Source organism: Propithecus coquereli, unplaced genomic scaffold, assembly GCF_000956105.1.
Source record: "Propithecus coquereli isolate 6110/MARCELLA unplaced genomic scaffold, Pcoq_1.0 Scaffold22, whole genome shotgun sequence".
Taxonomy (NCBI): domain Eukaryota; kingdom Metazoa; phylum Chordata; class Mammalia; order Primates; family Indriidae; genus Propithecus; species Propithecus coquereli.
Genome location: NW_012147189.1, coordinates 10,452,981 through 10,477,273, shown reverse-complemented (window position 1 = coordinate 10,477,273; position 24,293 = coordinate 10,452,981). Strand labels below are relative to the sequence as shown.

General features: G+C 37.6%; 1 protein-coding gene across 1 annotated transcript in view; it reads right to left on the bottom strand.

The window, feature by feature from the left end:
- The window catches only part of LOC105810743 (rho-related BTB domain-containing protein 3), a 46,464-nt gene that overhangs the window by 10,910 nt on the left and 11,261 nt on the right, over positions 1–24,293 (bottom strand). Inside the window, exons 4-7 of the mRNA XM_012644770.1 lie at positions 22,354–22,719; positions 14,074–14,186; positions 9,363–9,483; positions 1,957–2,130 (exon numbers count right to left, since the gene is read on the bottom strand). Of these exons, the coding sequence (XP_012500224.1) occupies positions 1,957–2,130; positions 9,363–9,483; positions 14,074–14,186; positions 22,354–22,719 (774 nt within the window). The remainder of the gene's footprint in view (positions 1–1,956; positions 2,131–9,362; positions 9,484–14,073; positions 14,187–22,353; positions 22,720–24,293) is intronic.

Sequence of the window (24,293 nt, the reverse complement as noted above, 5' to 3'; positions counted from 1 at the left end):
TTTTTTTAATTCTCCAGAGAAGGTGATTTCATAATTGCCCTTAACAATCAATTCCAGAACTATCAGGTTAATCTTTCATTAGCTAAACTAAATCCTTGCAATTTTTCTTTCTTGGCTTTAGTCTCCAGGTTGTTTGTTGTTATGTTTTTATTGTGGTAAAATAAACATAATAAAATTTGCCATTTTAACTGTTTTTAAGTACACAGTTCAGTGGCAGGAAGTACATCACCACCATCCATTTCTAGAACTTTTTCCATCTTCCCAAACTGAAACTCAGTAACCATTAAATAATAACTCCCCGTTTCCCCCTTTCCCCTAGCCCCTGGCAACCACCCAGTTTGGTTTTTTAAAAAATACTTCCCTATGAGTCTGATTTTTCATGTAATTCTCTTTCTTATCTCTTCTTAAATTTCTTACAACCTTTTGTAGCTATGGAACCAAGAACACTGTGTATGGTAGATATTTAACATCATGAATAGTTTACCTTGCTGTGATCTTCCCAATGCATATATTCCAGTGTCTGGTTTAACTTTTTGATTATTGATTTTGACTCATTTTCCCCGACAATTTTACCACTTTCAAGGTACTCTGTCCTATATAGTTATTATTGCTTCCCTGAGCAAATTTTTCTAATTAGCAAGACGAAGCTTAAAATTAGCAGCTTCAATTACACTAGTGAGAGGATGATTGAAAAGCCAAATTTTCTGATTATTTCAAATCTGGTCAAATTTTTCATTTAATATACAAATTTGTCAATAATGAAGTAATAAACAATAACCCTCATTTCCAGTAAGAACCAGTGCTTTCATTTCTCTTAGGCAAAGATGATAAGCCAGTCTTTAACACTGACAGAAACAATTGTAACTGGCTCCAAAATACTCTATAGCTAGCTGCAAGACCAGAATTAGTTCAATTTAAAAAAGGAATTTGCTTTTTTAGAACTTCTAAAACCTTTCAATAGAGGGCTTATGACTTGTTTAAAACTTATTTCAATAACAAACACAAGAAATCTTCCCAGTCTAAAATTAAAGCAACGAATCTGAAGAGAGGTATGGTCTGAAATGTGTGTTTGCTTTTTATATTTGCTAGGGTGCTTGGCTAGGTTCTCTCATCAAGGTCTCAGGCTTCAGGAATAAGCAACCTGGGGCTTCTCTAGTTGTGTTTGTGGTGGGAGCCATCTGGTGGCCAATGGGTGAAGACTAATCAAAGAGGGCTTCCACACCAGCACAGCCCAAAGCTCCAGGCCTGTTAAAAGGACTTTGCTATTTCTCCAAGGTGCCTCCAGCTAGGGGAAACCTGCAAGATCCATTCCAACTAGGAGCTGCCAAGATGGTTGGTTCCAGGGCAAAGACAGTCCTTGGTCAGTGAATTTTGAAATAAATCCTACTGTCCATTGGACATTCTAAACATCTTAGGAAAAGTTTTCAGAGAAGTCAGCTTTAGGAGAGTCTGACTTTAGGAGAAGTCAAAAGGAAGTCTTTAAAAATCCCACATTCTCTGGACCAGAAAAAAGACCAAAAGGTCTCATGATATTGAAAGTCCTTAAAAGTGCCTCAATCAGAAGTCAGAGCCATAGAAGCAGTTGCCCAATCCTCTTCTTCTTGTGGAAGACGCAGTGCTCCAAGGAGTCTGTGATCCAATCTCCAGAATTAAAGTAGACACTGGACCACAAAACACCTCCATTTCTCGGGTTCCTACAGTGACCCCATGCTGTTGGTGCTGAATGGGACATGTGAACTCATGCCAGAGTCTGACAGCCCACAGAGACACTCAATTACTGCTTTTCTACTTGAACTGACTGTTGTCCCAACACCACCTCCAACTGCTTAGCACATTCCATGATTTCAACTCCAACAAGTCTTGAATGAAAACAGATTTCACAGAAAGCAACTTATCAAAATGGGTGACAAGAAAAGAAAGAATTGTGAGATATTCTCTAGCATTTACACCGCTCACCTGGGCAACAAGAGTCTGTGTATAGGTATTCTAAAAACGACAAGAAAGTCTCTTTGGAAACACCATAAACTGGAATCAGGACACTTTTTGCTTCCATGTAATTCCCATTAAACATGGCTGCCATCACTTCGCAACGGGCCACCAGGATGGCCCTGTGGGCTGGCACCGTCGTACCTGAAAGGGTCAAAAGGGAAACAAAGACAAGTAAGATAAACTTGCAGAGTGTTATTATTCCAGCAATTTTCCTTCTAATTAGAGTATTGCATTAGGCACAGCTGGGCTGATATGCATAAACCAATTTTGGGGTGATAACCACCATTAATCTAGAGACTTCTTAGTTTTAAACTGAACAATAAAGAAAGTTCAAAAGTTGACTTTGAAACTACTAATTTGCATATCAGGCAACTATTTGTTACTTAGTTGATATTTCCTGAAGCTAGAAACACTGAAATGAAATATTTTGCTTCATGTTTTTATAATGAAGCATCTGTCTTTTCCCATTGGCTTGAAAGAACACCATCTATGCCCACGTGCCTCCCAAGAAAACCATTACCCTCTTGGACAAATTTACATTATAGTCTTGGCCAGGCTTCCCCGTATCAGAAACAGGAAAGTGAAAAAATAAACCATAAGCAGTCCACACGTCACAGGAGAAATGGCAAGTGAACTTCTTGTGGAGCCAGAGCATTTCTGACCTTATGAAAATCTGGAAGGGGATGACCTTAGTCCTCACTGTCTCGGAGCATAGTACTTCCCCAGGGAACCTCTTTCCCACATGAACAATGCCTGCTTCTGGGGAGCCAACACTACTTTGCATTTTAAAGGTCCACTCAGCCCATCCTGCTCATTGAAGCTCATTAAACCAAACAGACGCTCTAGGAAAAACTTGCTAAGCTCTACAGCTATTGCTGCACCACTGAAGGCAGGGCCAGATGCCAGATAGGGGTTCAGGTGGCCTGGGACTCATGGGGGTGAAGCAGTTCTCACCACTCTTACCACCTTAGGAAACCGTGAATCCCACTGCCGGCCCAGATCCATTAAACAGATCATTATCAGGCATCACCTATGTGCTAATCTTTGCATTTGGAGTGGAAGATACAAAGATGAGGAAGACAAAGCTACCCCTCCTTTGGAGCAGTTTTTAGTTTAGTGGAAGACACCACAGCCAGTGTGAGTGACAAAGTAGCCTCCTCCAAGAAAGTAACTCTATGAGCCAAACCACTCTGCTCTGCCCAAGAGTTTACCTACATATCCCTAAAATCTCATACTTATCAAGGGGTATATATTCTTCTCTAAAATATTTACAATAATTGGGCTCTTCATCCCCTTGAAATTCGAGCAAATTTTCCTGACTTAGTTACATCTAAGCTTAGCTGCTTTCTCCAAAGCCAACAAGCTCTCAGGAGCTACACCTGACACTGCCACCTGTGAGCCGACGACATGGCACTGTGACTTGCACAGCCGTATGTCCCCCAGGAGCAGAGAAGCAGTTTTGGGGATCCCTCCCAGATGGTCAACACATCTACCATCAGGCATCCTCCCCTCCCTACCTCACTGTGACAGTGTCCATATACCAGGGAGGATCAGTTCCCGTAATTAAAGCATGCAGGATATACTTGTATACAGCAATTAAGAAAGAATTGTAACAGGTAATGCCATTTAACTTACAGTTTTAAGGTTTTAAAATTTTAAAGATATCTGGGCATCATTTAAAAAAAAAAAAAAAAGAAAGAAAAGAAGAAAAATTAGAAACATGACAAACAAACTGGATGACCTATCATTTGGGTTAGGCAGAGAAATTTAAGATTGACCAAAAATACCAAGTGGATAGCAGATGGGGGTGGAATTTAAAAGTAACCTTGAAATTTTAACAGAAATTTTCCATTGATAATGTGGTTACAACAGAATTGCCAAACCAGCAACAAAACACTCAGTACAGTCAGCTCTCCATATCCGTGGGTTTCACATCCAGGGCTCAACCAACTAAGGATCAAAAATACTTCGGGGAAAAAATTGCAACTGTACTGAATACGTATCGGCTTTTCTTTCTTGTCATTATTCCCTAAACAATATAGTATAATAACTATTTACATGACACTTTCATTGCATTAGGTATTATAAATAATCTAGAAATGATTTAAAGTACACAGGAGGGTATGCAGAAGTTATATGCAAATACTATGCCATTTTATATCGGGGACTTGAACATCAAGGATTTCGGTATCCACAGGAGGTCCTGGAACCAATTCACTATGGATACTAAGAGACAACTGTACTTTAAAGCATTTTTAAGCCTATTTCAAGCTTGGAATTTAGTTTAGAAAACCATTATACTTCTAGGTAAGAAAATATCAACTTCTGTTTTTCACCTTTTAAAACTGGTGTTATAAATTATTCTGTTGTGAAACTATAATACAACGCCTCAGTATAGTTATATTTTTAAACACTCTATCTAAAAATATGCTGAATGAACATAATGCAGTGTTTATGTACTATTGGCAACTGGATACAGGTAGAGTTACTTATGGAAAAAAAAAGATATCAATTTTCTAGTTAAAAGATAAACATGTTCCTTAAAAATGTCAAGGCCGAACTATCTTTTCTCAGTAGTATTCATTTGATGTTACAGTTTTAAGAAACTTTTTCTAAGGAAAAGGACTGTAAGAGTGAAACAAAATTTAAAAGCCCAAGTTTTCTAGTCACTTTATATAGATTATTAAAGATCTTTATTTTACTGTGTATTAAAATAAAATACTACAGTAGTCACATCTTCATACTACTTTCCAGGTTTCAAAAGTGAAATATTTAGAACTATTTCTGAAGAAAGAAAAAAGATACTTGTCTAGCTCAAGAGACTTAGAATATGCACTATGTAAGTATACTGGGAAGGAATGTAATTTTGTAACGAACTCTTCATGCCTTGCAGACTCATATGTTAAAAGCAAACCCATACCTTTCTATATCATGTCTAAATATGTACCAAGACTAACTTAAAAAAAAAAAAAGTTAAAAAAAATTACCACCTACCTCAAAAAAAAAAAAGAAAAAATTTCAAAAAAAAAGAGACTAACTTTAGAACTGCTATAGTAATTTTTTTTTTCTTTTACAAATCCAAACAACTTGGGAGTGGTAGAAAAAATATATATTTGATGACCACCTATTACAGGGATAGTATCCCATTTTATATCCCATGTCAATTTCAGCCAGTTGTTGGTGATACCCTGGAACATTTAAAAAGTATTGGCTGTGGAACCTGGGTTCAGCAGGAAAAAGTACAATGGTCCCTCCCACTGCTGGCTGCCATCCCAGGGGGAGTAGAGTCTACAGGTCAGGCCTTTGCTGCGGCTTTTTTATGCATTGTCTCAATCCTCGTGACCACTCCACAAGGTAGAAATTAGTATCTCTATTTTATAGGTGAGGAAACAGAGGACTTAGAAACATAAAGTAACACGGTCAAACCTACAGTAAATAATGCATCCAAGCAAACATCCCATCAGATCTTTCTGGCCCATGTCACTACCACCTCATCAAGGTGTATCAGTGTATCGGTTCTGATCTAAATTGTTCCATAGATTCCATTCTTACTTAGGTTTCTTTAAACCTCTCATGAGGCTGAGTAATATTCAAAACTGGAGTAAAGAAGCCAAAGAATTATTACATGTGACTTCAAATATATTATTACTGTATGAAGAGAAAACACTACATTTAGATGGATAATTATTTAATTTTTAGATTATCTTTCCCATTATTTCCCATTACATAAATTACTTTCCCATTACATAAATTTATATTATGAATACCAAAGTTACATCCATATGTGAATTATTTCACAAATAGGAATCTTTCAAAATGTGTATTTTGCATCATATATGTTTTAGGTAAAGCGTATAGAGAAAAAAATTGTATGTTTATCTGAAAATTTCACTATAATTTTTTAAAAAATTTATTATTCAGATTTGGGACATGTTATTGAGCATCTGTCTCAAGTTCAGTATAAATTTAAAATATAAGAATATTTTTCCTCCCCATTTTTGGTGTAAAACATTTAAATTAACAAGTCAATCACAAACTTAGAAACACTTTCACACTTCAAACAGCTATTTCCATCTACACCAAAAAAAATAGACCTTAGACAGTTTTTCAGAATGACATTAAAATTTAGCTGCCTGTTAATTTAATTACAATTAAAAACCATATGCTCAAATGTTGTCACACTGAGAGGCATTAACATGACCTGAAACATAAACCTTCATGCCTGGTATAGGTTGAGTATCCCTTATTTGAAATGTGTGAGATTAGAAATATTTTGGATTTTAGATTTTTTCAGAGTTTTGAATATTTGCATTATGTATACATTTACCAGTTTAGCACCCCTAATCCAAAAATCTGAAATTCAAAATGCTCCAATGAGCATTTTCTTTGAGCACCATGTCAGCACTCAAAAAGTTTCAGATTTTGGAGTATTTTGGATTTCAGATTTTGAGATTAGGGGTACCCAACCTGTACAAACTTTCAGAGAATGACAAGAATATAAAACAGAATACACCAGAGAATGCATTTTGACTTTAAATAGAGCAACAGTTATGACTAAATCATTCTGAAATCAATCTAATTTTTTCTAGTTCCACTAATTAGATGTTGTAGGCACACTCTCTTGGGCTCGCCTTGGAGTTAGAAAGGTGTAAATCTCTGTTCCAACATCACTTGGCAGCTAGGGTTGTGAATACCAATACTGAAATACAGCATTGTTTCAAGACTTGAGCTTTATATATATGATCTCTAGTAGAGTTGCTGCCAGAGTCAGTGCTATTATTATATATTACAGTAACAATAATTAATATAAAAATGTTTCAATACTAAAAAATTCAATGGATCAGAACAGATTTGACTTTTGATTTACACAACCTGGGCTTCTTCGATTCCAGATTAGAATATTAAAAATAGTCATATTAAATTTGCAATAAAAATTAAGATAGAAGCATACTTAATGCTGAGAAAGATATACTAAAACAAGCACTCTCATACACTGCCAATGGGAATGTAAATTGGTACAATCTTTCTAGACATACACAATTTAATAGCATGTATGGAGTCTTGCAGATATTCATATCCTTTGACTAAGAATCTATCCCATAATCCTAATTTCAGAGTAAGGTATTTACACTAAACCTACAATGCAGCTATTATTTCTAATAGTGAAAATGCAGGAAATCCCTAAATTTACACCTATAGTTTTAAAAAGGATATAACCATATAATGACATTAAAAATGCTAACAAAAGGTTTTAAATACCATAAAAAGCTATGATACAAGTTTAAAAATAAAGGATACACAATTGGATAAATAGTATTTATTACCTACCCCTATTTTTAAACAGAGGAAAACTGATTAGAGGAAAATATGCCAAAATCAAACAAATAGTGACTATCATCAGGAAATAGGATTATGGGTGATTTTTTTCTTTTGCATCTTTATGTGTTATCTGACTATTCTACAGTGAGCACTTACAACATTTTTCTAATCACCATCATCCTCATCTCATTTTCTAAAGATAACCACTGCTCACAATATGGTATATATCCTTCCTGACCCTTGCTATACATTTATGAACAAAATAGAAATATTTTCTATAAATGAGATCATTCTATGCACACTAGTCTATAACAATTATATAGGACTTTCATAATCAGAAAAAATAATAAAGTTTCTTTATAAATATATACTCAACTGTTTGTTACTCAAGGCGATGAATTAAATCAGTGATTCTCTAAGTCCTCTGCTCCTTTCCTCATGTAAAATGCCTTTGGTTTTTCAACCTCTCCCTGGACATTTTAGAAGAATTCCATCTGAGAACTGGCCCTAGTAAGCTGAGCCTGCAGCCAGAACAACCACACTGAGGAGAATTCAAACCCACTCTGCTCCATTCCATTCCATTCAATGGGAGGATGGACACATATTTTAACCCCTGAAAGGAACAAGAATTCACTTAACTTCTAACTCAAAATTTCTCCTTAGTTTTCTCTCTGCTACCCTGCAGGTACATGAATCAAAGAAGGGTGGCTATTAGTGAGCTCTGTAACTCTCGACACTAAAAAGGACCTTTCAGAATCTGGGTGGTTCACCCTCTTTTCAAATGAGAAGATTTGAAGGCCAGAAATGTCAAGTGACTTGCCCAAGGACACACACTGGTTAGGATGCACAGCCAATGCTGGAGCAGGGGGCTCCAGACCCCAGGCTCAGCCCTTCTCCAGAGGAAACAACACTGCTGCCTCCACAGTGCCCCTCCCCAGCTCTCAGGAGCTAGGCTTGCCTCCCCTACAGCCGATGGCAGAGAAACTGGTGCCAGGGTCCATAAATCTTTAGCCTCTTATTAGCTTTATTCCCAGTCTTTTTTTTTTATGTGTCCCAAGGTCACTTTTACTGTCCCATTTGCAGTATCCCAGGCTCACACTGCATAAGGTGCTGATGGCAGATTGTCGGAAGGTACTCTGGAAAGTTTCCAACTCACTGTTTATTTTGGCAAGTGACTGAAGTTAAAAGTAAAGTGAATCTTTCTGGGGAAAGAATTTTTTTTCCCTTCCGAAAGCTCTTCTGGAAAGGGGAAAGATTTTTTAAAAGTAAATGACTATGTTAGCTGCCACACATTTTTACCCTAAAATAAGAATTATTACCTTCCTCTTAGTAATAGCCCATCTAAAGTTCTACTTAATTCTTTTTGGAAACACCTCCTTCTGCCCTTCCTGCATAATTGAAGGTATCTGACAGTTCATTCCTAAGATTTTGCTTTTAATCTACCAAAGGGACAAAATTATCCAAGCAAGTAATCAATAATGGGCATGAAAACAGCTCATCTTTATTAAAATTAGGTAGCACTACTTTCCCAGGGAGATAAACAGCAGCTCTCAGTTGCTCTGATGCTAACAGTTCTCAGGGTGCTGTAAGGAGTAAATACAGCAGTCTCTGTGGGTGTCCGATGTAGGCCAGGCACAACCCTCGACCCTTTTTTTCAAATAAAAAGGAAAAGACCTAAATAAAATAAGCTAGAGGTGATTTAATTTTAAGCGGATTGGTTTCAGATGGATCAAAAACTAGGATCTTTAAGAAATACACAAACAAAAATATATGATGAAATATTACAGATCACCCCATCCCTTGCTGGTCTCTGAAAGTTAATGAAGCATATGGAAAGGGAAAAATACTAAGGGAAATATCAATTTCTTTTCTTATTTTGATAAAATACTTCATTGCTCTGGAAGATTTTGTTGAAATTTGGGTAATATTAATCTACATTCTGCAAGAGAGAATAGTTATTCCCTCACACCAAACATTCAAACCTGAAAGAGAAAGTGAGGAGAGAAAACAAGAAATAAAAATGAATAAGGAACTTTGTAAAAGGTGAGCCATACCTTGTATTTCGAAGACAACATCAGCAAGCATTGGTTTATTAAGAAAAAACTTGAGGGAAGTGTTATAAAACCACAGAGGTTTTCTGGCTTGATAGGTTTTGCAATTCCTTAGACAATTAATCTATAAGGAAATACAAGGGGAAAGGTTGCTTAATATGCTTTAATAATACAGAGGCTGGGTTGAGAATTTGGAAAACTGTGCTAAATTTCTAAAGAAATAATAGTTACCTGCTCTACGGCATCCCTGATCATAGCTTTCGAGGGAACTTATCTTCAAGAACTACATCTACTACCTGTTAATGAGCAACACTCCTCTCTCCAACATTCACAGCAGTAAATGAATTGCCTACCTGGAAACTCAGCTGTGCAGCTAAGAAGCTGTAGGGTCCTGAACCCGAGTCTCTGGCAAGAAACAGACAACAGTAGTCCAACCCCATATGAATGTCTACTAGAGTATCTTTACACACACAACCTAATTTGTTCATTAAGAAAGTACAAAGACAAAAATTTAATTTGTACTTAGGAAAAATACATTTCCGCTTATCATACCATGTTCTTTTACTGCTCACTAGCTCAACATTTTCTCTTAAAGGAATGAACATTAAAAGATGCATGGGAGTGATGAATTGGTTCTTCTCCATCTTAATCTCCAATCTTATAATCTCAAATATCCTTCCTATGCACAGCAGAGACTACTGGAATCAGAGTAGCCTGGATGTCTGTTCTGGATCTCCAGAGAATCTCTCCCTTGAAAACACCACCTGTCCTGTCACACCTTGCTGGAGGTGGCAGCCTCCAGGAACGGCGCCTTTGTCTGCCCCAGGCTTTGGCGCTTTGCTCATCCTTCCTGTGGTCTCTCCAAGCATCCCCTTGTTCCAGTCCTACAAGTTGAGGGCCAGCCCTCCTTTCCTCACCATCCACCCATTTCTTCCCATTTTATTTACTCTCTTTATTTACAATGGATAAACAAAGCCTGAACAACATTTTTGGGTAGAATTACCCAAAAAATGAAGAAATAACAAATCATTTTAAATGCTAGAATTCATTAGGACTGTAATCTTCCCTAGAGTCTATATTGGGATACTACAGCCCCTCATTGGGAATGATTTAATTGTGATTTTTACTTAAATGTCACATTTTACTCATTCCTGATGGCTTCACTCATTTCCCTTGCTGAATCTCAGAACCTCAGCTCTGACTCTCTGGCTTAGCTAGCCAGGGAACTCAGAAAGCTTTATCCCTAGGAAATAATCAAAGGTATAACTTCAGCAATAATGAGAATCAATGACATCTACTTCCCACTCTGGATTAATCTACTATAGTGGGAAGTTTGAAAATCTTTGGGGAAGAAAAAAAAATGATACCATCCTTCCTCATTAGGAAGAAGAAAACACACTCCAGAATGGTATCCACAGCAAGGCAGAGAGGCAAAACAGGATCATGTGAATCAAGTCCTATAAGGCACACTCTGAGATCCTAAACACTACATCCCATAATACACACTGAAGGAACTGGGGGATAGCCGTCAAGTGACTGCCACACATAGAGGAGAGTAACAGTCAAAAACCATCACAGAATTGGAGAGCTAGCAGGGGCTTCTGAAACCATCTACTTTATCCCTCATCTTACAGGAAGCCCTGACTTGGTCAAAGCCACAGAGATAATTTGTGGCAGACTCACCATTTTAACCTATGTTTCCTGAGTCCGAATTCAGTGTTATATCACATGTTGTACTTAGTGAGTGAGAGAGGCCCTTACCCCAGGAAAGTACAGAAAGAAAGGGTGGAAGAACTCTCCTCCTGTGCAAAGGAGGGAATTTAGTTCAAGAGCATGGAACCATATAGTCCCAGTTCCCCCTTCCCCAACAAGAATTCATTTTATTCTCAGTAGTCAAAAGAGTATGTTCGGAATTGAACTCAAGGAAAGGTGCAGGGTCAGAAAAAAAGCCAACACTTCTGTCCTTATCATTTATGTCAAGGCTATGAATTTGTATGTTATGAATATTATGCAGATGTATATTATGTATGAATATGTATATATGGGTGTGTATGCATACACACACACACACCGAGAGAAAGGGGGAGAAACAGAGAGAGATGGATAGAGGGAAGGAGGAATGGAGGGAGGGAGAATAAATCTGTATAAAGAGATCCCCTTGTCACTTTTGCTTTGAATTTGAAAAAAAAAGGGGGGGAAGGGCAGAAGTTTGGAGAGAATACAGATGTATATGATATATATTTAACTGGTTCACAAATGAGTTAATACAGAAAACCAAATTAACTTTTTAATGTAGGTATATGTGTGCATTGTTACAAAAGGACTATTTAGTTGAACTGTATTTCAAGAGAGCTACTGTCCCGCCATATACCTGTAAAACTCGACAGCTTCTGTATGTCTGCTTCAATGCGTTACTGAAACAAAAGAAAGATCTTGCCTCTTAATTCCGTGTTACTTTGTTTTTTTTAAAAAAGACCATTTTCTACATTAAAGAACAGTTAAAAGTCTTCACTTAAAGCTACTACAGTTTTACATTTTTTAAATATTAACTTTAAAATGTTTATAGCTTAGGCTATGAAACTGACAAAATCGCCTGTGTTTAAAACATTAAGGGAATAATCTTCTTTTGAATTTAATATAAACCTATATTCTGCTAAGCATTGCACACAACTTACCTTTTTATCTACTGTAGCCAATTTGTTTATCACAGAATCAGAAATAAGAATACACTAGCTAAATTTTGTAATGTCTTAAAATTTAACAAATGTAACAGGACTGAGAATCCAGAGATGAAACCATCTGCATATGGTAATCTAATCTTTGACAAAGCTGACAAAAACATACACTGGGGAAAAGAATCTCTTTTCAATAAATGGTGTTGGGAAAACTGGATAGCTACATGCAGAAGACTGAAACTAGACCCCCACCTCTCACCTCTCACAAAAATCAATTCAAGATGGATAATAGACTTAAACCTAAGGCATGAAACCTTAAGAATTCTAAATGAAGATGTTGGGAAGACCCTTTCAGACATCGGCCTAGGCAAGGAATTCTTGAAGAAGGACCCCAAAGCAATCGCCGCAGCAACAAAAATAAATAAGTGGGATCTAATCAAATAAAAAGCTTCTGCACTGCCAAGGAAACTATCATTAGAGTGAATAGACAGCCCACAGAATGGGAAAAAATATTTGCTCTCTACACATCTGATAAAGGGCTGATAACCAGAATCTATCTAGAACTCAAAAAAATCAACAAGAAAAAATCAAACAACCCCATCAACAAATGGGCAAGTGAAATGAACAGAAACTTTTCAAAAGAAGACAGAATAATGGCCAGCAAACATATAAAAAAATGCTCAACATCTCTAATCATTAGAGAAATGCAAATCAAAACCACCATGAGGTATCACCTAACCCCGGTGAGATTGGCCTCTATCAAAAAAACACAAAACAACAAATGTTGGCGAGGATGTGGAGAGACAGGAACACTTTTACACTGCTGGTGGGACTGCAAATTAGTGCAACCTCTGTGGAAAAGAATTTGGAGATACCTCAGAGAGCTAAAAATAGAAATACCATTCGATCCAGCAATAGCACTATTAGGCATCTACCCAAAAGAGCACAAAACATTCTACAATAAAGACATCTGCACCTGAATGTTTATGGCAGCACAATTCACTATTGCAAGAATGTGGAAACAACCCAAGTGCTCGTCAATCCATGACTGGATTATCAAAATTTGGTATATGTTTACAATGGAATATTACTCAATCATAAGAAACGACAGTGATCTAGCACCTCTTATACTTTCCTGGATTAAACTTAAGCCCATTATCCAAAGTGGGGCACCACAAGAGCAGAAGAACGGGATCCATTTGTACTCACCATCAAATTGGTACTAACTGATCAACACTATGTTGATCACATGGCAGAAATATTCTCTAGGGATTAGGGGGATGGGGGGGCAAATCTACAACTAAAGGACACGGGGAGCACTAAAGGGAGGGAAGGGCATGCCTTTGGGTGAGGCAAAGACATAAAGTGTAACTACAATGTTTGTACCCTCACAAAACCCTGGAATAATAAATAAACAAATAAAAAAAAAATTTAACAAATGTACTTTTAAAGCCTTTAGATATTCAACGTAATCTAAGTTGCTATAGTTTTAATGTGCACAAGTTTATGGTCATATACAAAGTTTGTATTTTTATAACTTTGAACCTAATTTATAATTTTGAACCTATATTTGATGAGAGAATCCTTAACTGTAAACCTGTTCAAATAGATTCCTCAGAACTCCCGAAAAAAAGCATGTGCAGAAACTGCCTTGCTCCCCAAAACTACTTGGGTTTAAATCATGAGTGAGAAAGCACTCCTTCTAATAACCTTAACTGTAGCTAGAAAATCAAACAGCCCTTCATTCTTGACATAGATCGTGTATTTCCAGAGCTCCAGGGGAGTGGATCGGAAGGAATTCACAAATGAACATTTTAAAGAGATGACTCACACATATTTTAATTCTTATATAAATTAAAATCTAAGATAGTAAGAAATAACATGTGTTTATGCTTAAAATATTTAAATATAGTTAAGGAAAACATTTGTATTTATATAGTATTTGACTGTTTTAATGACTCAATATTACATTCATCACAGTGTATCAATTACAATTCAGAGAGAGTCAAAGTAAACTAATTTACAACAAATTAATTTACCTTTCCTGGTGTTTTTAAAATGCATTTAACTTTCTCAATTACATTTGAAACATCCCCAGAATCTTTTAACTTCTTCCTGATATCTTCTTCCAATTCTTCCCACTGAAAAGCACCTGTAAACAGATTAGAACATGTTGGATTTTTCTAACTGTTAAAGTAGGAGGTAAGAAACAGAAATCTCTTATAAAATATCAACAGTCCCCCTTTTTAGTATTTTCTTTACCAATTATATATATCCTTATAATTATACTAAAACATTTAAACAACTTTCACATTTTAGAAAAATCAGTTTGCCTTCCCCTAAATTATTTCTCAAAACCTGAAGTCTTCCTCCCAGGACAGCTGCCACCTCTCTGTAATAGGTGGCCAGCTAGTGGCAACAGCAATGGCCAGAACATGAATTACCGTCAACACGAGTGTTCCAACATCCAAACTATCTAGTTGCCCTGGGTAAGAAGGTATTAATTAATAGATGTGGTCTCTCCCAAGGTTGAATTAAATCTTACTAATCATGGAGAGCAGTGACTACCCTCAGGTAGACAAAAGTACAGCAGAAATAGAACATATTCAAAAGTTCTCATGCACTGTCAGGGTCAGACTGGGACGTCCAAGAGCCAACTCTACAAAACCAGCCTGAGGAAGGGAGCGACGTGGTTTCCCGATGAGCTACATGCCCGTGACACTGGGGCAAAACCACCCCACCTTCCCTTGTCTTCACCCCGCCCCGCTTCAGAGCTCTCTCTTCCTCGGCTCACTTCACGTCTGTCTCCCACTCTGCTAGCCCCTTTTCCTCTGTGTCTTAAAAAATTCCTATTTTTTAACAGGAAAAGGTCAGCAAAAGTTGACCTTTTCCCCAAGCACTCCTCTCACTTGTCCTGCAGCACCTCCTATGCAGCCTCTTGCTCCCTTGTGGCCTTTTCCCCATGGAATCTATCCCATTACTCAATGCTGGGAAGTTTTTCGATCCCAGAATCAGAAAGAAGAATATACTGGCTATAAATTGTAATGTCTTAAAATTTAACAAATCTACTTTTAAGCCCTTATAGACTCGATACAATCTAAGTCGCTGGAGTTCAGATGTGCACAAGTTTCTGGATCAAGGATTCCAATCATGACATTCCAAGAGATTGCCCTCATCTATCCTATAGTGTATAGAAAGTCCTAACTCCTAAAAATATAAGATAATTCCAGCTGGGCACGCTGGCTTATAAGAAGCTGAGGCAGGAGGATCGCTTGAGGCCAGGAGTTAGAGACCTGCCTGAGCAAGAGCAAGACCCCATCTGTACAAGAAACAGAAAAATCAGCCAGGCGTAGTGCATGTGCCTGTAGTCCCAGCTACTTGTGGGGCTGAGGCAGGAGGATCACGTCAGCCCCGGAGTTTGAGGTTGCAGTGAGCTATGATAATGCCACTGCCCTCGTGCCCAGAGCAAGACTCTGTCTCAACAACAACAAAATAAATTTTAAAATAAAATAAAATGAAACAGTAAAGCAACACAATGAGACTTCATCACTATAAAAAAATAAAAAGAAAAATATAATTCAAAAAGTGTAATGTGGGCAGTTATAGTTAGGAGACTCAGAATCTAGATCTCTGCTATTATCTACGGGTGCAATCTTTAAGCAAGTTACTTTGCCTCTCTGAGTAATTGGAGATCCTTTTCTCTTTGCTCCCAGTCTGTTTTTCCTGATGTTTCCCTTCCTATTTCCAGCACTCTGCCTGATATTGGGGAATGAGGAGGGCACATAACAAATGTGGTTCATTTATTTTAAACTTATTGAACTCATGAGATCAGGCACCTGCATCCAGTCTGCACCAACTGGAGCCACAGCCGAGCAGAAGGGGCAGACTGGGGAGTCCAGCGGCCCTAAAGGCTCCTCACAGCTGAGCCCTGCAGCGCTTGGCACTCCTGTGCATCCTTTAAACTTCTCACATGGCCTCCCTGACTACTACAGTGTATCCTCGTGGAGGGAGGAGCATTTGCCATTTCTGTGGTGTAATTCTCCCACCATGGCCAAATCCAAGCTACTAACATGACATCACAGAACACGAAATCAGGAATGATAAACACAACTGAGCTTTCACAGGCCAGTCCCAGCTCCAGGCACCACTGCTCCCTTCCTCCTCAAATTCCCAAAGGAGTGTAGTCTGGAAGAACTCTATGCTTTCTGTTTTCCTCTTCCTGCACGAATGCTTTTTAACTTTGAGGTCACATATTCTTTTTACAATTTCATAAATTCTTTGGGTCATCTCCCCAGAAAATTTCACACGCACACACTGATGTAAAGTTTGTATAAAAATGTATAAGAATCCCTTAGAAGCTAAGGATAAGACATTTATTATATGCTAGTGATTCTTAACCCCAGGTGTGCATTATATTTACCTGGATATCTTTTATAAAATACCAAAAGAGGAGATCTCATCCCCAGACCAAGTAAATTAGAATTTCTGGGGCTGGAGCTTCTAACATCAATGTGTCTTAAAACGCTCCCAGGCGACTCCCAGGTGCCCTGAATGCTATTGATGAACAATGCTCTTCCTTTAGAAATTTCATCCATCACCAAAACCCAGGGTTAGTGGTATGCAGCAAACAGTAAACGTGGATATTTTTGATTGTATACATTCTCACAAGCTAAGGTACTCTTTCTTCTCTATTAACATAATAAATTATGTTACACAAGTAAAATTGTATTAACTAAAGAACACCTACATGATATCTGCGTTCAGAAAGAAAGCAAGCATCAGATAATCTAAATATATGGGATCAGCAGCAGGTCAATCCCCACAGGCCACACTGATGTGTTTGAGAACACAGAGAGAACCAATAACTGAAAATGAAAGTAAGACTCACTGGACTGTTTTCGTAATTAGAAATGCTACTCAAGTCATCTTTGACACCTTTAGGTCCTAATAAAGCAGTAATTCTTAGGCTGGGAATTGCCTTTTGTGTATGTGTGTGTGTAGTAAAAACATTTAACATGAGATCTACCCTCTTAACAAATTTTTAAGTATATAAATACAGTATTGTTAATAGGCACAATGGCACGACATCATTCAACAGATCTCTAGAGCTTATTTATCTTGCATTGTTGACTGGTATTTTCTTTGGTTAACTCCTTGAACCACTTAATTAGACTTTTAGAGAGCATGATATACTCATGTATACTAGGCTGTGTTTTTACACAATGCAGAAAAGAGCATGCCACAGAATAATTCCAAGATCTGGACAATACTATGCAAACTGAAGATGAAAGCTTATTTCCACATATTCATCTACTCTGGCAGCTTTTCAGTAAGTGATGTGAAATTCTAAGGGCCATCTGTGGCAGGAAGAACTCAAAGCTAAATTCTTGAGGCTCTTACACACATTTCAATTCCTAACCATCTAAGATCATGTGACTCAGGAATTTACAAGCATAAGACTGTAGCAAGTATTGTAAGCATGTGACAACTGTATGCCATGGAAGGATTACTCCTTGAAGACTAGGAAACTGCCAGCCTCATTTTGCAGATTACTCCTTCTTTAGGGTTAATCATTAAGTACTTATGCATTATGCAGGATTTGTTGTTATCCAATAGAAGATTGACATACACAAAGCAGACATGCCTTGACTGAGTTTATTTACTCAAAAACTTGAATAGGAAAATAAACTGAAGCCTTATATACCGGTGTAAAATGTTAACCAGATTATTAAACACGTCCCTCCTACATACAGGACCAAATGTCCACAGTAACACAATATATACAAAATTGCAAATTCCTAAAAGTTAGAAAAAGAATGTTATTTTAAAAGAATTAAAATAGCCTTTGTAATTTGGTTCGTTTTTTTAAAAAAAAAGGAACAGGAGATAGGGTTTTTATGGTTTTCTAGCCCATGTTTGCTCAGAGCAAATGTTCCTGTCACAGATGAAGTTTTACCTCTGCATGACCAATCCATCTGGTGTGAATACAAACAAAGGGCTCCTGTCTTCAATGGTTCTCTAACACCCAAGGGGAGGCCACGGTGCATTACTGTGTCTTAAAACTTGTGTTCTGTTCAAAGGTTTTAAAATTAAAAAAAAAAAAAAAAAGAAGAAGAAGAAGAAGCCTGGCCACTGTATTGAAGTCTCTGAGAAAAATGCAGGTTTAAATTTTTGTTGGATTAAAAAAAAAAAAAAAATTTTTTAAAACAGTAACTATTCACACACAGACTATAAGGGTAAAACAAAACATCAATGTTTACACATTTTCTTTTGATAGTGGAATCTGGGTGATTTTCTTTTTTCTCATAACAAATTTTCTGCATTTTTTAAAATTGTCTTTCCTTTGCAAATACAGCTTTAATGCTTTTTAAAGCATAACTTAAAAGATAACTTGTGCTTGAGTCATGGGTTGTAATCTGTAAATAATTAAAGAATAATTAATTGGTACCTGCAGAACCAGTTATTTTCCCTTCTGCCCGACCAGCGTCAGGGTCTCTCTGAAGCCCCAGGTCAATGGTCTGTGCCCCACTCATACCCAACACCACCTCTGGCCTTGGCGGTGGTGTACAAGGAGAGACCGGAGCAGAAAGGGACAGTTCAGTGTCATGTTAAGAAGCCAGTACTCTGAACTGGTTGAGGACCTGTAGCTCAGCAAGCTCTCCATACCTTCATGCCCATATGCCCTCTAATCTCTATTCCAGACTCACTTAGTTTCCACCCAAACACTAAGCATCCACTTTCCCCCACTTCAGGCAGGGAACACAACAGGGCACCGAGAGCCCCAGCTCCAAACAGCTCTGCATCAGTCAGCCTTGCAGCTCACCCCATTTTGACGATGGGCCCTAAACTGATAACTGGCTTCCTCTCCCAGGCCAAACCTCTGTGTTGAATTCTAGGCCCTAATTCACTGACTCCCAGTTCTTCCAAAAGCAAGAGTTTCTGGTGGTCCAGAGCACCAGCACCACCTGGGAGACTGTTGGAAATGCAGAATTTCCCGCCCCACTCCAGGCCTACTGAATCAGAACCTGCACATTAATAAGACCCCCAGGTGATCTGTACATACTTCAAGGTTTGCAAAGCATGGGTCTACATGACGAAGAGCCAATGGCAGGGCCACCCATTGTCCAAGTGCTGGCTTCCCGAGGGTAGTCACCAGAGTGATGGGGCCTCCTAACTGGACTCCATCCTCCTACCATATCACGAGCTTTCTAAAACCCAGTCTGATCATGCTTAAAACTCTAGCACAGGTTCTAAGAACAGCAGGAACAATTTTCCCAGGCCTCACCCACGGCATCTCCCGCCAGCCATCACCTCCCACTCCCTGCTCCAGCCATGGGAAATACCTGCAGTCCCTAGAAAAGAGCAGTTACCAAAGAGTACATTTTCATTAATGCAAAATTCCCCAGTATATTAATCTCTTTAAATAGTATCAGAGTGAATACATAAAAAACTTATAATAGGTAAATGACTCTGGGGAAGGGGTCTGGGGTACAATGAGATTTTTTTTTCTTTCCCCTTTTTTTCCAAAAAATCACTCTGTAGTAGAAACCTAGGCAGGTTCAGTCACTGGAGATACATCTAGTTATTTCACTGCTACCATATTAAAAAGGATATGATGACTTCAGAGTGTCCATGTGTCTTTCAAAGTATTCAATGGAAATTGTGGCAAACTTGCTAAATAATTCATATAATTTCGACAGAAAAATCATCAAAAAGAAAGTCAAACATATCCTTCCTTAAACACATCATTGAAAACATCTATTTCTTTTGACATGTAAACATTTTAGTTTTTCAAAATGAGTCTTAAATTCTGAACTGTGAGATTCTAAGTTTAAGCATTAAAATCTGTAGTACTAAATGAAGTCCCTAATTAGGCTGGCTTATTCATATGATGACTCCCTGCTCCTAGAGTCTACTCCTTAACTGAAATCAAATTTAAGGAGGATCTGCCATGGCGAAGGCAGTGTGCTGGGTACGTACCGTACAGTGCTTACTGATGCCTTTTCCTAGCTAATACTCACTGACCGGCCACCACATTCTACTCCAAAATATATGTTTTATCCACATAAATCTGCATGCTGCAACTGTACTTTTCAAAAACCATAATTTATATTTTAACTTGTAAAATGATATAACCACAATCCAAATGAAAAAGTAGTATCTTATTTTTAACATTAACCATTTAAATGAAGGATGGCTACCCAAAATTTTCTTACCTATATGGTTCTTGTTTTCTTTATTTGCAAACCTTTATAAACTTATCTGTTTCCCATCTGAAGCCTAAAAACAGATTATAAATGTTTCTCCAGATACATTTCAGAGGAGTGACCTTAGCCTACTATCTCATCAGTACACGATTCCAAGTAGGAAAAGAAAAATAAAGAACAGAGGGGCTTTCAGAAAACTTACATATAAATGTTTACTTTAAAAATCAGTTTATATCCATTCTTTCCTATTCTTATTTGGAATATTTAGATGTGAGGCCTTCAATTCATTTGCTAAAATGACTCATAACTTCTATTTTTTAGAATATAGTTGCTACTGAGCTTTTATTTTTATTTTTATTTTTTTGCTACTGAGCTTTTAAAAGGACAAAAAAATAAAATAATTGATAAGCTGAATCTTAAAAAGAAAGGGCACAGTAAGCGAAAAAAGTAACATCTAAGGTAGTCATAGCCAAACTTGATCAGGTCTCAACTAACTGTAGATACTGATTTCCAGTTCCTAAACTGAATGCAATTTCTCTCCTTGATTCCCTCCAAAATATATGAAACAAACCAAAGAGTAAATAACTAGGTTTTAAAAAGTGTAGACATGTGATTTAACATACTATTGGAAATTTCTATTTCTCTAAAGTTAAACTGGACAATAAATTCTCTTATTTTGGATTTTATTTAAAAAAAATAAAATATTAACATACCTGCTCAGTAGATTATTATTTTTACAAGTAGTTTTAAGACCAAGTACAAATAAGCACAGGAAAAAATGATCAATATCACTAATCATCAGGGAAATGCAAATCAAAACTACAATTAGATACCACCTCACACCTATTAAGATGGCTACTACCAAAAAAAAAAAAAAAAAAAAAAGAAAACAGGCCAGGTGTGGTGGCTCACACCTGTAATCCCAAGCACTTTGGAAGGCTGAGGGGGCAGGATCGCTTGAGGCCAGAAGTTTGAGACCAGCCTGGGCAACATAGCAAGATGTAGTCTCTACGAAATAAAAAAGGAAAGTTAGCCAGGCGTGGTGGCACGCATCTATAGTCCCAGCTACTCAGGAGGCTGAGGCAAGAGGATCTCTTGAGCCCAGGAGATTGAGGCTACAGTGAGCCATGATTGTGCCACTATACTCCAGCCTGAGAAATAATACAGTGAGACCCTATCTCAAAAAATAAATAAAGGAAGAAAAAAACAAGAAAATAACAAGTGTTGACAAGGATGTGGAGAAATTGGAACACTTGTGCACTACTGGTAGGAATATAAAATGGTATAGCCACTGTGAAAAAATCGTATGACAATTCCTTAAAAAATTAAAAACAGAATTACTGTATCATCCAACAATCCACTTCTGTGTATATACTCAAAAGAATTAAAAGCAGGATCTTGAACGAGATATTTGTACAGCCATGTTCACGGCAGCATTATTCACAATAGCTAAGACAGTGGAAGCAACCCAAGTGTCCATCAATGGATGAATGGATAAACAAAATGTGGTGCATGCATACAGTACAATATTACTCAGCTTTAAAAAGGAATGAAATTATGACATACGCTACAACTTGGATGAACCTTGAAGACATTATACTAAGTTAAATAAGCCAGTCACAAAAAGACAAATACTGTATATTTCCATTTATATGAAACATTTAAAGTAGTCTAAATCATAGACAGAAAGCAGGATGGCTGTCTGGGGGAAGAGGGCAATGGGGAGTTATTGTTTATTGGGTATAGCGATTCAGTTCTGAAGATGAAAAGAGTTATGGAGATGGATGGTAGTGATGGTTGCATGACATTATGAATGTATTTAATACCATTGACCTTTACACTTAAAAATGGTTAAAATGGTAAATTCTATATTATGTGTATTTTAACACAATTTTTTACATTGGCAGATAAAAAGGGCAAGTAAATTTGTAAGGAAGACAAAGTTTGGACCAATTACTATATATAAAACTATATTAGTTCACGTATAATCCTCACCTCAGATGGTACGGAAAAGGTCACTGTAAAACTAACCAATACACTTGAGGACCATAGGCAAACTTGATTTCAAATGCTTAAGAGAGTGTGAGTAACTAGAACCATTTGACAAGATACCTGAATAAATGAAGCGCAGAATATCTGATAAACAAGAGCAGAAGAGGGCGTCTTTCACAACGACTCGGAGCGGTGGGTTGCCTGAAGACTCCTGGCTAGCACCTGGAAATGCAGCGTCTCTGTTTATGGCAAAGAGGTCCTGGGTAGTTCGGATGATACTGGAATCCTGAATGTCAGTGGGACTCTTCACGCTGAAAAGCAGCATGAAAACATGGCTTACAGCGCAGAGAACGATCTTGTGGGCCTCTACGACTTTCTTTAAATCTGGGTTGTAAAATACCACGTCCACACACTGGCAGCAGAACAGCAAGTTATTTAAGTCAGAGTTATAATGCGATGCTTCAGCCTTTAAGACAGGCATTTTTTCTGTTTCAAAAAATAAAAGTAATAAATTCCTCTTTAGGTTTACAAATCCAATAATTTCAGGTTTACTTTAAATATAACGCAATATTTAAAAAATAATATTAGGTTGAATCATAAGAAATTGCCAATATTTGACCATTTCTGACCTACAGTATTTTGGTAATCATCATTCTTTACTTCTCCCTGATTAAAAAAAAATTCAAATAAAGTGTTGAGTAAGTTCTGAAGAACCCAACCTCCTATTTGAAGTCCTTTCCCTCCTGGGATGGGAAGTGGAGGCAGAGGGCTAAGCTGTTAAAATTCTACAACTTCTCAAGCCAGGCCTCAAAGTCTTAGCTCTGTTGTTTGAAACCATTTTGTTCATTTTATTTTGATCCTAAAACTAGGAATTTTTTTCCTCCTAGTATAACAATATGCTTCCCAGAACCAGCTCTTTGTACTCAGCACACCTCAGGGAAAGTGCTGACTAATTTCCAGAAGAGCGTGTAACCTTCCATTTATAGTTTGATCACCAACAAAGAGTAGCCCTCGGCCAATTCAGTATATCCACAATGCAGGTCCTCACCACAGACCTTAACTGCAAAATGTCTGCTGTCTCATTTTTCTCCAAAGACAAGCTGAGGAAAGTGATATTTGTGAAAGGTTGCTTGAAGGATATGCAAGCATCTAAACGAGTGGAATTCAAACTTCTTTAGCAATGAAAATCCTTTATTCTAAAGCCAGCCCCAGTCTATATAATGGATAATAACAAGGTCCTTTGGAGGCCGGGTGCTCCCTGCTCTATATCCCAGGTCATTCCCTTTTCCACCGACTGTGGCCCCTTCATAGAACCTTAAACACCATGTGCCCCAGAGCCCAGGTTCCATCCTCAAGGACAAGTCAGCCCCAGAACTAACGGATAACCAGACAGTATCGTCCTGGACTCGTGGGTTATGTTTAGTGTTATACCCACAGCTTCCTGTTAAGAGTTAACAGGAAGGTACAAGAAACAGCCTTGTGAAAGTTGAGCTGCATCTGCTGAAGGGACACCTTCGACGGCCCTGTCCACTGTATCATCTAGAGCACTCAAATGAAGACCCACACAAGAAATTTCTTTTAGCACTAAATGACAGGAAATGTTTGCTTTCTCTGAGGAACTGATATATTTTCACTTTTTTTTTTTGGTTTTTTGTGTTCTTCTTTTTTTGGTTTTTTCAATAGTTTCATTTTTCTGAGTATGTTTTCTCTTCTTGATCAATAAGAACTAAGAACCAGCTATTTACATTGTTTATATGGTCATTTCCCACCCATCTTCTAATCCAGAAGTATTTAAGTCCCCAGGGTTTGCCACGTAACAGACTACGTCTCCTCTTTCACTTTGCAAACCAGGAAGTTCAAAGCCAAGTATGTATCATTTATGGTCCATACATCTGCATTCATTCATTCATCCATTCATTCATTCATTCATTTATTTATTAGTTAGAGACAGGGTCTCAGTATGTTGCCCAGGCTGGACTCCAACTCCTGAGCTCAAGAGATCCTCCCACCTCAGCCTCCCAAGCACCTAGGGCTATAGGCATGTGCCACCACACTAAGCT